General features: G+C 38.4%; 1 protein-coding gene across 11 annotated transcripts in view; it reads left to right on the top strand.

Annotated features, from left to right (window-relative positions):
• Rasal2 (RAS protein activator like 2) overlaps positions 1 to 15,001 on the top strand; it is a 269,796-nt gene that overhangs the window by 236,861 nt on the left and 17,934 nt on the right. For 8 of the 11 annotated variants that reach the window (XM_029477236.1, XM_029477217.1, XM_021170205.2 and 5 more), the window contains 5 exons: positions 2,300 to 2,444; positions 3,117 to 3,353; positions 5,699 to 5,900; positions 8,194 to 8,393; positions 9,280 to 10,141. In XM_029477236.1, coding sequence (XP_029333096.1) covers positions 2,300 to 2,444; positions 3,117 to 3,353; positions 5,699 to 5,900; positions 8,194 to 8,393; positions 9,280 to 10,141 — 1,646 coding nt within the window. The remainder of the gene's footprint in view (positions 1 to 2,299; positions 2,445 to 3,116; positions 3,354 to 5,698; positions 5,901 to 8,193; positions 8,394 to 9,279; positions 10,142 to 15,001) is intronic. The other 3 variants (XM_029477207.1, XM_029477213.1, XM_021170069.2) reach the window with 1 other exon arrangement.

Here is a 15,001-nt window from a genome sequence, read left to right as displayed (position 1 = left end):
AGCCCACAATGGGTCCCCAGCGCCCACATGGGGGCTCACAACCATTCACAAATCCAATGGCAGTGAATCTGATGTCACCTTCTGATCTCCCCTGACACCAGGCACTTGGGCAGTACATACACATATACATACAGATATATACACATAAAACTAATTTTTTTTTAATTTAAAAAGTGTTTTCAAAGAAGGGGTTGGAGAGATGGCTAAGCATTTAAGTGAGCTTGCTTGCTACATAATCATGAGGACTGCAGTTGTATAACAGCACCCACATAATAGCAAGGAATCCACAAACACCCATATCTCCAGGCTCCAGGAATCTGACACTCTGTGGCCTCCATGTGCTTATATTCATGTAATTACAGATGAATAAATTAACTTTTTTTACAATTCAAAGAAGAAAATCTGATAAAACAATCTGGATACGTACTAGCTAAATATTTAAATTCAGTAATTGCCACCTTGTACCTTTTATTATTTTCAGATGCAAAGCAACAAACTCAATTTTCAAGTACCTTTTTAGATGCAAACCTATTTTTAAAAAGATCCATCTTTGAGCATACTACATGTTATCAGATATAAGTTATAATTGCAAAAAGGAGAACAATTTTCTGAATTTTAATAATATTTTTAAGGTATCTCATCTTTTGAGGCCCTATAGTGCTGGTACTACAAACAGTTTGTGCCTGGACCCTGAGTAATTTATTGGGCTATTTACTTGAAGAATGAAAGAAAAATAGTATTTATATATTATTAGTATTTCCCTACTTGTGACACAAATGAACACCCTTAACAGAATATTAGATTTCCAGTTTGACCAATTGTTACCAAAATATTTGAAGCTAATAGTTTTAAGTTTACATTTATGTACCTTTAAATGAAACAGATTGTGTAGAAACATGGAATGAATATAATCTTATAAGAATTGTTAACATTTTCTAAACATTACCAGTTTAGCGGTTTTTGCATTATTAAAAACTATCTTAAAGTAGCATATTTTGTACCTAATAGTGCTTTCTATATGGAGCCCAACTAAGTGCCAAAAACACTACATTGGGGGTGGTGTTCCTTATCACAAGTCTACAAGGCTCAGACTAGTTAAGTGACCTTTCAAGGCCCCTTAGTCAGTTAAGTAAGGGATCCAGGGCTTGACCTTAGATCTCTCTTGATACTATAGTGCATGTTCATATTCATTTCCTCCTGCCTCATTCGTGTGTGTGTGTGTGTGTGTCTGCGCACGCCACTTAGTTTCCTGTTCTCTAAGAGTACGTCTTCTAAACAGCACTCTCCATCCTCCATGACGGCTTTTAGTTTTTCTTTACCTCAATAATAATCATGTTGACAGAAAACGTATTTCATTTTACTTTTGCTACTCTATTTTGTAGAAATTATTGCTCTCCTACAAACCCCTGTTATGATGAACCTGAGCCTCAGCTCAGGAACCCTTTTGAACTCAAGAAGTAACTTTCTTGAACCTCACCAAGGATCTTTAAAAGGCCTACTTCTCTTTAATGAAGAGAGACCTGTAAGAAAACAGAACTATGTACTTCCATCTCTTATAAAACACTAAGTTCTTACACTCCTTTTTGAGAATTATTTAAGGGGGTAGTTTTGAACATGATTAAAACTTGCTTCCTAATATTTAAACATTTGTCCTACCAGTGAGATATGCATGTGAATAAATATGCACAAAAGAGTATAAAACAGTGCCAGGCAGTGGTGGCGCACACCTGCACTTGGGAGGCAGAGGCAGGCGGATTTCTGAGTTTGAGGCCAATCTGGTCTACAAAGTTCCAGGACAGCCAGGGCTACACAGAGAAATCCTGTCTCGCAAAAACAAACAAGCAAACAACAACAACAACAACCAACAACAATAAAAAGAGCAAAACATTGACTATTAGAAGATACTGAAGAAACATACATAGTTTAACCAAGCTTCGCTTGAGTTTTTTATCTGGAATGATGATATTACTTATACCACTAAGGGGGAGATCTGTTACAAGCTCATGACAATTAAATATGTTCTGAGTTTCCAATAAGAGATGCTATATTTTTAAATCAAATTGTCGCTATTTTTATAACTAATGATGATGCTGGTGATCGGTTGTGTTCTGCTTGCAGGATAAAGAGAGTAAACATAGTGCGTGGGTGGAGGTAGCTGTTGGGTTCTAAAGCAGTGATGCTTCATGGTCTCTCCATGCCAGCTCTGAGGAAAGAAAACTCCAGAGTGTCAGTCATTTCGTATTCTAGTTAGGAAGGTAGAGTATTGCTATAGTACTTGTCACCTTTTCTCTTTGATCAGGGGAGTTCATCAAAGCCTTGTATGAATCAGATGAGAACTGTGAGGTGGATCCCAGCAAGTGTTCATCTAGTGAACTGATGGACCATCAGAGCAACCTGAAAATGTGCTGTGAGCTGGCTTTCTGCAAGATCATCAACTCATACTGGTGAGCTTGCATCCTCGCCATAGAACCTGCTTTTTCTAAATGAAAGTCCACACAAGGAAAGGACTTGAAGAAAATTGCATGATTCCCCTTCCTTAGTGCTGTTTAAATGTCACCCTTCACTGTAGGCAGGACTTCTGAATCCAACTTCCCACCTGTCAGCAGTCTACTTCCTAATACCTACAAGTAGAGTTTGGAAATGTGGGCAGGGTTGTTTTATTTGGTTTGGGGCGGCTTTGATTTTTTAAATTCTTAGCTAGTATGGAACAGATGTATTCATAAATATTGATCTTTTTTCTACCACAAGCAAGTGGTGACTTTGGGAAGATTTTCCATATCAGCCTTTAAGGATGTTATGGTGAGCTGTGTTGAACCAGATAGTCAGGACCCTTACGCCATTTTTCCACTTAGCTAAACTAAATTTGTACTAATCCAGAGTTTTGTAACTTTTCAATTTCAAATTGCCATCTGGCCTTCTGTGAATTTCCCACATCTCGTCAGCCATGACTCAGGCTGATCCCCATCCCTAGGTGTCTAATGGGTCCTCCTAGCTCAGCTCTAGGTCAGTGGAGTCCTGGGTTAAAGTGGGGTCACTTATCTTTCATGGGTCATGACACTTTTATATTTAGAGGTTTGGGGGTTTTTTTGTGTGTGTATGTTTTCCCTTTTCTGTAGTGTCTTCCCGCGTGAGTTGAAAGAAGTGTTTGCATCATGGAAGCAGCAGTGCCTGAACCGAGGCAAGCAAGACATCAGTGAGCGGCTCATCAGTGCCTCATTGTTTCTCCGTTTTCTTTGCCCAGCCATTATGTCTCCCAGTCTTTTCAACCTGATGCAGGAGTATCCTGATGACCGCACATCTCGGACACTAACTCTTATTGCCAAGGTCATTCAGAACCTGGCCAACTTTGCCAAGTAAGGGCAACTACTACCCTAACCCTTTAAAACACCTGGTTTCAAATAATGCACGAGCATTTGGATGAGGCTAGGGAGCTACATACCTACGCTTACTAGATTTTTATTGCATTGTCAATAAAATTTTTAAAAGGGAAACAAATATTAAGCTCTCGTACAAACATTTATTGAAGTATTTATAACATTTAAAGTAATTTATATTAAAATATCTAATAATGTGAAAATGCTGATATAACTAGATTAAAATACTAATTAAAATATAGAATTCAAATGATACATAAACTATCATTTTAGCAATGTGAAAAAATAACACAAGTGTGAGAGTATTGGAAAAAGGCTAGTAATATGTTTATATCATATGTACAAGTGTTGTCAAAAGAGTCAACACTTGAAATTTAATTAATATCATAAGTTAGAGGTAGTATCTATAATTTAGTTTAAAATGGTTCTATATAATAAAAAAAAAAGTATACATATCTGTAGAGATTGAAAACAAATCTACCCCCTCCCCAAAAGGTAACAGTTGGTTGATATAGATGAAAAGCATATGGGTGTTTGTTATTCTTTCAACTTTTCTATAGGCTTAGAAAACCAATAACAGTGGCTCACACCTTCAATCCCTCTACTCAGGAGGTAGAAACAAGTGTGTCTCTGTTAGTCTAAGGCCATGAGACTATCTCTAAAAATAGGAAGGAAGGAGGGGGTGGGGTGAGGGAGGGAATAAAGGGAAAAGGAATAGACAAAAAAAAAAAAAGAACCAGGAAAGAGTTCACACATTATAAATTTGATTACAGGTATATATCAGACACACAAGCTTCTACCAACAGTATGTGGAAGAAAAACTGTCAGCAAAGCAGATTGTCTTCAAATAAATTATTTTGTAGTTTTTAATTTTTTATTTATTTTTATATGTATGGGTGTTTTGCTTGCATGTATGTTTGTGTACCACATGAATGTCTGGTGCCTGCAGAGTCCAGAAGAAGGCATTGGATCTTCTAGGACTGGAGTAAGAGAGCATTGTTAACCACTGTGTATACGCTGGGAATGGAACCTTGGTCCTCTAGGAGAGCAGCTAGTGCTCTTAATTTCTGAACCATCTCTCCAGCCCTCTAATAGACTATTTTTTCATTCACTGTTTGAATTTTATGAACCTCATAGCTAGGTCAAGACAGAAAGATTTGCCCATATTTGAGCTATTTCTTATAAAGTTATTTTTAGGTTATATTGGAACAGGTTTTATATAAACTAGGATAGATAAAAATCTAGAAGGACAGAAATTTCTTCTCTGATGAAATAAAGAGCATGCACAGAGACTTAGAAAAAAAACCACTCCCGGGGGCTGGAGAGATGGCTCAGCAGTTAAAAGCACTGACTGCTCTTCCAGAGGAACTGAGTTCAATTCCCAGTAACCACATGGTGGCTCACAACCATCTGTAATGAGATCTAACGCCCTTTTCTGGTGTGTCTGAAGACAGCTACAGTGTACTTATATATAATAAATAAATCTTTAAAGAAAAGAAAAGAAAAAGCCCACTCCCATACAATCTCCCCTTGTGCAAAAATTGCAGCCCATGGTTTTAATTATTCATGATCAAGTCTGGTCCAAAAATATTAAATGGGACATTCTAGAAACACACCGTTCTGAGGAGCAAACATTTCATGAAGTCTAGCTCAGTTCAACCCAGAATATCAATCATCCATTTATTCTATATATCCATGAAGTATGTGCCACCTACCTGTTACTACTAGGCTCCTAGTTTTTATGTTAACTAATGAAGTATCATAATACTTATGTTCAAATAACCTTTTATTACTTAGTAATAGCTCCCCAAGAGCAAAATAATTATGCTGGCAGTTTGGATGTGCTAAAGAAAAATTATAAAGTCGTTTTAAGGTTGGTTTTTCTGGGTTTTGTTTGGTTTTGTTTGTTTTTAATGAGTGCATGTATAGGGCAAAACAGAATTCCATGATGCCTGCAGTTTCAGGCATCACTTGGAGGCCTTCAATATGAGCCATGGCTAAAAAGAAGAGACTACTATGGAATATATTGGGAAACTGAAATTAGTTAAATTGACAGTCATCTTGATAGGCAGCCCCTAGATAACTAGGGCCTGTATTATATAAGAATTTTGAAGACCAAAAAAAAAAAGGCATTTTGTTTCTACTCTTGAGATTTTTCAACATAAATTAAAGTAATACTAAAAAAGAATATTGTAGCATTTACCACTTAAAGTAACAAAATCCTCATCACAAATAAAAAGAAATAATACGTATTTGTAAGTCCACTCAAAATATTAACGTCTTTCCTTGATGTGTGTTCTTTCCTATCTTCTCACCTAACTCAGGTTTGGTAACAAAGAGGAGTACATGGCGTTCATGAATGACTTTTTAGAACACGAATGGGGTGGAATGAAGCGGTTCCTTTTGGAGATCTCTAATCCTGACACCATCTCAAACACCCCAGGCTTCGATGGCTACATTGATCTGGGCAGAGAGCTGTCAGTTTTGCATTCCTTACTATGGGAAGTAGTTTCCCAACTTGATAAGGTAAAGTAGGAGGGAGGGTAGTGGGAAATGGGAGACACTGAACCTCAGTGTCCAGATTCTAGCAGTCATCTGTGATAGCACACAGCCTTTCTGCTGGCCAAGCCATCTTCCTTACTTTAGACATCAAAAGTAAATGATTAAGTGAGTAATGTACACCCAAAATTCCTAGAGAGCCATGGTATTACTAATATATGCTTAGTTATCTGAGCTAATGAAATATTTCTATAAATTTACAGGGTTAAGTATAGAAAGAAAGTTTTCAGATATGTGCATGTATATACATATCTGAAACATATATACACATATTTACCCTGGCAGTGTATATATATGTATATACATATATACATATCTGAAAACTTGCCTAGAAACTATTACCAAATACTAGAGTGAATATCTTTATCTGTGTGGGAGAAACTTCATCTAGTAATTTATAAGGACAAGATCTTTTTTAAAAGTACAAGTTTGTAAAATAATGTTCATCATATTGAAGCTAGCCTCACCATGGAGAAGTTGTTTTTCTACTGTGTATGTCAGACTTGGATATAATTTTTAGCACTAAAAGCCATATAGCATCTAAAAGTGTGGATGTTTTCTTTATCTACCAATGTGAATTAAGAATACAAAAATAATTTATTTTTAATGATAAATGAACTTTTATTATTTTAATAACTGAATGTAAAGTATACCAACCATTTTCTTCATTCTGTAGTAGGAAATGGTTCAGTAATCGGTGTGATTTTTCTGTGATAAGGACTTACTTGTTTTCTTAAATTTTTCTCAATTATAAAATGTTATATATAATGTTGAGTAATAAACTTCTTAGTAAATTTCACTTTCTAGAATAAACATGTAGATGGAAGTATGTCCACTGGTACTTAAAATGTTTATAAAACCATAAACCATTCCATATTCTCAAGAACTACATCTTACATCTTCACTTTGAGAAATGCTAAGTAGATATTAAGTTGAAGTTATGTAGAAAGTAAATTCTTCTTTATGAATCTTAGCACTGTTGACCAAGTAAAGGCATTTTTTAGATGACATTCATATCTAGTCTAACAGAGTAGAAGAGTCTGTTAGTTGACTGGAGTGTGTAGCTAACTGTTAGAGCGCCTGCCTGGCATGCACAGAGCTAGGTTTGAATGCTAGCAATAAATGCATACAATAAATTCCATAAGAATACCTTCCCACCATGAATAATGCCCTAGGTTTGATTGCCAGACTCACACCACACACACACACATCTTATTGATCTTTGAGAAGCTAAAGAATCTCTAAAGGCAACCATGACTGTTAATGGTTGAGGCAAACTGCATAATGGTTGAGGATTCCATGAGAATCCATGAGGATAAGAATTGCACTAGGAATGCTGGATGAGGTGGTACAAACCTCGAATCCCAGTACTCGGAAGGCAGATAGGTGAATCTACCTGAGTTTGAGACTAGCCTAGTCTAAAAGTATGTTCCAAGACAGACCAGACTACTAAAGCAATTATTTTAAAAGTTGTTGTTAGATAGGTACATCAATAAGATACACATGCAATTATTTTTGAAATAGATCTCATTCATTTATGAAGTCTCTTTTAACACATTTTCTGTGTAAGCACATTTCTTTATTTTTAATCTTTGGTCCTGGGAACTAGAAGTTTAGGCATATCTGAGAAGAGTGAAAGATGATGTGATTCTCCTGGTTTGTTTGGTTTGGATGGTTAGCAGGAGACGCAGTTGACAGTGAGTTGAGGTGCCTGAGATGAAGTGGATAGTGGGTTGTAGTGTAAGCTAACCGCACACCCTGCAGTCTCTGCCCTGAGGCAGCTCCTTCCTGTATGTTGGCATGCACTGCTTTCCTCACATCATCCTTTCTCTTTGGAAACTTCATCACACAAGCCAATCATCTGACCCTCAAGTTTCTTTTGGTTAGAAGGTGTTTGGTTCTTCCGTTTCCCTCTCCATCTTGGTCTGGTAGCCACTCAAAGCCTTAGTGTGCTTTGCATGCATATTTTAGTCGGAATGGCAATAGTTTGTTTGTTTGTTTGTTTTGAGCATGTCTTTTAATTTTTATTTGCATAATCCTAATTTCTATTTCTTTCTTTCCTCAATGTCTACTGCACCTTGTTCCGCCTCCTCCATTCATCTCGACGCCATGGTTCTGCTGCTCCATAACAATGCATTATGAACTTGCCACTCCCATATACAATACCTACCCTCCCTCCAACCTACATCCTTCCATCAATGGGCATCATTGTCCCCAAAACAATATGTTGTGGATATCACAATGCTTATTGTCCAATTAGGGTGAAAATTCCTTCCTACAGGCAACTGTGGCAAAACTGGGACCTCTCCCTCGTGTTCTTGCTGACATTACCAAGTCTCTGACTAATCCTACGCCAATACAGCAGCAGCTAAGACGTTTCGCTGAACACAGCTCCAGTCCAAACGTCAGCGGAAGCCTCTCCTCTGGGCTACAGAAAATATTTGAAGACCCCACTGACAGGTATGAAAGAGACAGTTTGAATGCTGCTTCCCCAACAGATAATGTTTAGATTTTGCAGAAACCTACTTAAATTGTTTTTTAAGTTTGTAACTTACAAGTTATAAGCAACTGAAAAGAATCACAAGATAAACCCAGTTGTTTGTCACAATGCACACAGTCAGTATTTCTTGCTTTCTAGGATGATACTGTACTGCTTTATAATGTAAATATACACAGAGATCATTTATGTTTCATAGACAATGGAGGGCTTTTATAAAATCCATATTTTCATATTGTCTACCACTCTCTAGACCAGTGGTTCTCAACCTTCTTAATACTGAAACCTTTTTCCCTTCATGTTGTGGTGACCCCCCCAATAATAAAATTATTTCATTGCTACTTCATTACTGTAATTTTGCTACTGTTAGAAATCATCATAAAAATATCTAATATGCAAGACATCTGCTATGCCACCCCAAAAGAGATCTCAACCCATAGGTTGAGAACCTCTATACTCTAGACCCTCAGTTAAAACCATTTTATGGTTTTATGTCTGTCTGTTTGGATGGGTCAATAAAATGTTGAGCCTTAGACTTTGTGCTGTGAATTGGCAAGGTGTGAAAACTTAGACAGAACTACATATGAATTAGAGCACTTGGAGAGTGCGCTAACTCAGTAAAAGCTGAAGACAGTGATGAGTGGTACATTATGTTCTACCTTTGAGAGAAAACTAGCAATTCTAGATTTTATTCTAACAATTATAGGGATGAAATCTGATTTTCTATAGAAATATAACTTCCGCATTGAACCTGTGAAACTTCAGAAGAGTTCATATGCCCAAACGGAAGAACTATTAATTATGTTGAATTTGCTTCAAGAGTAATTAGGGGCCATTCTTTTTCCACAGTGATTTGCATAAACTAAAGTCTCCAAGCCAGGATAACACAGACAGCTATTTCAGAGGAAAGACGTTATTGTTGGTTCAGCAAGCCTCCTCCCAGAGCATGACGTACTCTGAAAAGGATGAAAAGGAAAACAGCCTTCCTAATGGTCGGAGCATCTCCCTCATGGACCTCCAGGACACTCATGCTGCTCAGGTGGAGCATGCATCTGTCATGCTTGATGTGCCTATGCGCCTTGCAGGAAGCCAGCTTTCTATAACCCAGGTAGCTAGCATCAAACAGCTTCGGGAAACCCAGAGCACTCCCCAGAGTGCACCTCAAGTGAGAAGACCCCTGCACCCAGCCTTGAACCAGCCAGGAAGTCTCCAGCCCTTGTCATTCCAGAATCCTGTCTACCACCTCAACAACCCAGTTCCAGCAATGCCAAAGGCCTCTGCAGATTCCAGTTTGGAGAACCTAAGCACTGCCAGTTCTAGAAGCCAAAGCAATAGTGAAGACTTCAAACTCAGTGGACCCAGCAATAGCAGCATGGAAGATTTCACCAAAAGAAGCTCCCACAGTGAAGACTTCTCCAGGCGGCACACTGTACCAGACAGACACATACCTCTTGCTCTACCACGACAAAATAGTACGGGGCAGTCCCAAATCCGAAAACTGGACCATTCTGGGTTAGGTGCCCGAGCCAAAGCACCCCCATCTCTGCCACACAGTGCTTCCTTGCGTAGCACAGGGAGCATGTCAGTGGCGTCTGCAGCCCTAATGGCTGAACCTGTGCAGAACGGGAGTCGGTCGAGGCAGCAGTCCTCTTCCTCCAGAGAGAGCCCTGTTCCCAAAGTGAGAGCAATCCAGAGACAACAGACACAGCAGGTAGGGTGTGCTAAAATGTGCTGGCCTCTGCTTGCACGGACTGCTGCATTAGCCCTTTATGTATAAACTGTCCAGAATTGAATTGACACTTAATAGTGTTTCTGCAACCTTTAAACAGAAGAAAGAAAGGAAAAGGTTTGGGGGCTTCTGGGTAGGTGAGAGCAGAAGGGAGCTAGACTTGTTACCATTGGGAGACGGTAACAAACTTTCAGGAGGCTTTTCCTTTCCATGAGGAGCGGCACCTTTCCCTTGAGGTGTGCTTAGCGCACAGCTGTGGCACCGAGTGAATAATCACACAGTTAAATAGGGGAGCCATACTCAAAATCAACTGGACTTAGGGAATCTGGAAATTAATCCTTAATTCTTTTCCTTAAGCTTCCAGAGTGAAGTTTTATAGTCTAAACTTACGTTTTAATGTAACTGCTCTCCACTTCACCCCCCACCTCCCTGTGGAAATGCCAAGTCCCATGTGCCTTTTCCTGGAAATGGCTAGAATCACAAACAACTGAACACCTAGAGAGGCAAGGGAAAGAAAGAAAAAATACAAAACCGCAGATGGCTGATAGTTCTTGAAATATTTGCACATCTCTTACGTTCCTATATACATGAACTAGTCCAGCTCGTGTCACACCAGTATAACACTTTGAAATTTTATTTATTTGCCTAAACTGTAATCATTCCTTTCTTAATGTATGACACTTTGAATCATTTATATATATATATATATATATATATATATATATATTTGCCCTTAGATATAAACTAATAACTTTAGAGAGATCTCTTTCTTCCACTCCCCTATACATGTGTGTTTCATGTAAAAGAGTTTTTTCCTTAAAAAAAAAAAGTTTATTTATGGAGTTTTTATGTAGTATTTTTATTTTATTATTTACTTATTTATTTTTGGAGGTGGGGTCTCACTGAGTAACCATGGCTGGCCTTGAACTTATAGAAGTTAGCCTGCCTCTGCCTCCCTAGTGCTGAAATTACAGCCTTGCACCACTTACCTGGCTTGAATATTTGTATTCTTTGAGAATTTGCGTAAAATGTGTTTGATAAAATCCAACCATATTCTCTCCCCTCCAGCTCCTCCCTATTACTCAACGCCATTTTTCTATCCCAATTTAATGTAGTCACTCTCTTTTATCAACTAAATTAGTCCACTTAGGGCTATCTACGTGTGCGTGTACATGTGTGTGTATGCATCTAGCTCTTAGGTACAGACTACCTACTGGAGCATAAGTAGTTTTTTCAGGAATGGTATCTCTAAAGCCAACTTATTCTCCCTCCCCTGGGCAGTCAGCTGCCAATGGCTTCTCAGCAATTGGAGGACTTTATGATCCTCCAATTTATGGGGATTTTAGCTGGCTTGATTTTATACACACAGACATAGGTCTTGTGAGTTAATGGGTATAGTGATTCTGTCATGTCCAGCAAAGAAGGGAGACGGTATGTGCTATTGATTTAAAATTGAGCACTTCGGAGTCTTCATTCTCTACATACTGACCAGTTGTGGATCTCTGCATCTACTACAAAAGGATATGCTAATCTACTGGTATAAAGCTAAGAACTTAGGGGCATCAGTTTCATATTATGTTCATTTGGCAGAATAATATTAGGTTGTCCCCTAAGACCTATCACCTAACCAGTGATGGGATTTTGGCCCAATCAATAGTACCAGGCATGAGTTCTGTCTGTGAAGCAGGCTTTAAGTTCAATCAGAAGGAGTTTGTTGTCTCTTTAGACATATCTTGCTACACCAGTTATTATTGTAGCTCACAGGGTTCACAGCTGGGAAGACTGTTGATTACTTTTTCCCCCTATAGCATGCATAGAACCTTCTAGCACTCCAAAAGCTAGTCAGAAGGGATGAAGCTTTCAGGTCAATACCACTTGATTGTCCTATGACTCGGGTGTGTGGTAAGTCACCTTCCAAGTTCTGGAGGGAAACTAAGAGCGATGGTGACAGCCTCTGATGTTTTGCTGGTCTGTGGGATCCTACTAATGCGCATTTCAAAAGGGTAACCTGACCTGGCGCTGGCCCTTTTCTTTGATAGCTTATTGATTTATTTGTCCTTGAGAACTTAGGGCAGCCAGGGGGTAGTGAGAGTGAGATTGAAGTAGAAAAAGTTCTCGCTGATTAGGTTCAGCCCTGAAAAGAAAAGGAAAATTAAACATCTCTTCTTGGCCAGGCAGTCCTCTTGCTATTACCCACCCAAGTGCCCCTTGCAGTATATTAAATAAACTTTTCTTTCATAAACGTGCTTTAAATTTTTCTCTTCTTCTGCCTTCCCATTTCTCTTTCCTGTATCATGGAGTTCTATCATGTAGTATTTGTGCTTATAATTCTTGTGCATTTCCCTGAGACCAATTGTTATTTACACCATTTTTTCCTATAGAAAAATATGCCTGTCACACAAGCACAAAACATAAGGATCCCACAAGTGAGTAGAAGACTGCCTAGATAGGTAGGAGATGTATATCACCGCCAAAATCAAACTTTAATTTTAAGATTTGTACATTGTTAGTGAATGAGGTAATGGCTATACTGGCATGAACTCGGCACAGCAACAGTGAGATGGCCTAGCACAGATTTAAATTTTTCATCTTCATTTATATCCTGCTGATAACAACCACTGTCACAGAAGGTGAACCCTAGTGTTTTGATTGCTCAAGTTCTACAGAGAACTGAATTTTCTACAATGACTTTTTCTACCCAGTAAGTAAAGAGTTTATTGTTTTGAACTTGTTACTCTTTTTCTTCTTATCTTTCCATTTCTTGTGTTTTTTCACCTCACATGAATCCTCTAGTTCTGTATAATCAGCACATTTTAAGGCAAATTCCTCTACATATTTTAATTGCAAATTGTGTTAGGGAATTTTTTTCTTTCTCCCAACCTAGAAGATTTCTTTGTGGAGATTGTTCTGTAGGCAGCTATAATTATCAGTGGCTTTGTCCATGCAAATTCCATTTGTGTCTTAGCACAAAGGAGAGGCCTTTGTTGGCAGTGTGACTGGCTTCATTCAGTCTTCTCAAATACTGAGTAGGAAGGAAATAATATCCTAGTGAAATACTTTACTAAGAAACAATTCTTCGGAAAATTCTGAATATTTTGACCCCTGTGAGCCACTGTCTGGATCTCTTTTTTCTCATTTCTTCTCTTTTATTTATTTTGTTTTACATATCATGCATCTTGTACAAATAATAGACTTTATTTTAAATATATGAGTCGTTTAGACCTCGTGTGTCAGAAATTTGAATTAAGAGGCCTTTTAAATAGGCTTGTGACAAGCCCTTCGGTGTCTGCTGCAGCTCTCACATAGAGGTTTGTGGAGATCTCTTCTCACCAATCTCCTCAAGAGCTTGAGGAGTCCATGAGCCTCACTGTTGTCAGACTGTGAAGAAACTGAGACCAACAAGTGTTGTTTGTATCTAGTAAACACCAGCAAGAAGCAGGGGAACTGGCCTCTTCCCAGCTGTCCCAACCCAGCCCATGACTAACTGTGGTATTGGTGAAACTGTTGTGTCAGGCCCGTTTGCCCTCGAGCATGTCTTTCCCAAGGGAAACCTACCAGCATCAACTCAGAGGAGAGTGTAGGATACTCTCCTCCTCATATCTTTTTTTTACCCTTCATTTTTGTTCATGGCCTCTTAAAAGTTAAGTAAATATAAATTTCTTCCTCAGGCTGTAGCTGAGCAAGATGAAATCTGAACCACTCCATTTCTTTGGCTATGAATTAGAGATAATAACTTTTGTTACATATCCAGCTTATAAAAAGGAGATGGGATAATTGTTAATGAAAAGCCTTTGATGTTCTTCCAGATAACTAAAGGAAGAACAGTGCCCTTCTCTACACAGTGTATCTTTTAATCAGTGAATTCTAAGGAGAACTCAGTGTTAATGTATAAAATCTTATTGAGCATTTCTTGTACATTGAATTAGTCACTGCTGTTGAGAAGAGTTGTAATGGTGCTGGTGTGGTGACGTAATTGAGAAGGCCAGCACATGGGAGACCAAAACAAGAAAACCTAAATAAATAAAAATAGCTCAGTGGTTAAGGGCACCTACTGCCACTCTTGCAGAGAACCCAGACTGGACTCTCAACACCTATTTGGCAGCTCACAGCTGCCTGTAACTCCAGTTCCTGGGACGTCAACTCCCTCTTCTGGCCTTCTGAGAGCTCCTGCATACATGTGTTACACACAAACTTACAAGGGTAGACATGCATACATACTAAAAAAATAAATATTTCTTTATAAAAAAAATTTAAAAGTCAGATTTTTCATGTAGTGTACATATTGTAATAGTTTTGACCCAAAATTACCTTTAATTTCTCCCATTCTAGTACAGTGACCCCTTATAATTTCCTCACTATTTTTTTCTAATCGTGGTTTTTAAAGGCTGTGACATAAACAGGAGTAAAGCTGATGTGACCCATCTTGTCAATTTTATATATCTTTTTCTAACAGCTTATCCCAGAGTGAGAATCACCCACAGAACTAGGAAGAGAGTTGAGATGTCCAGTTCATTCCACAGTGTGCCACAGTTCAGTGCATGTTTCATTGCTCCTCTAAAAAGACAGCAGCAGCAGCAGCAGCAGTGCAAAGCAACCCTTGCTTTAAAATCTTTGCATTAGCATTCCAAGCCGAGATCACACATGTTGGTTTAATATGTTTTGCAAGCCAAGCCCTTCTTCCTTTGTATGTTCCTAGGCACACCATTAGTTTAGAACTAAGGAGCTTTATAGATAAGGAAGTTATCCCTAACAAATGACAGGGGAAAAAAAGTTTATTCAAGTAGTATCTTATTAAACATTGAAAGCAGGAAGCTATTGGGTAGCTGCCTTAAGTAATACATT

The sequence above is a fragment of the Mus caroli genome, chromosome 1 (assembly GCF_900094665.2).
Source record: "Mus caroli chromosome 1, CAROLI_EIJ_v1.1, whole genome shotgun sequence".
Taxonomy (NCBI): domain Eukaryota; kingdom Metazoa; phylum Chordata; class Mammalia; order Rodentia; family Muridae; genus Mus; species Mus caroli.
The sequence above is the reverse complement of the archived record's forward strand: the minus strand, read 5'-3'. Positions and strand labels throughout refer to the sequence as shown.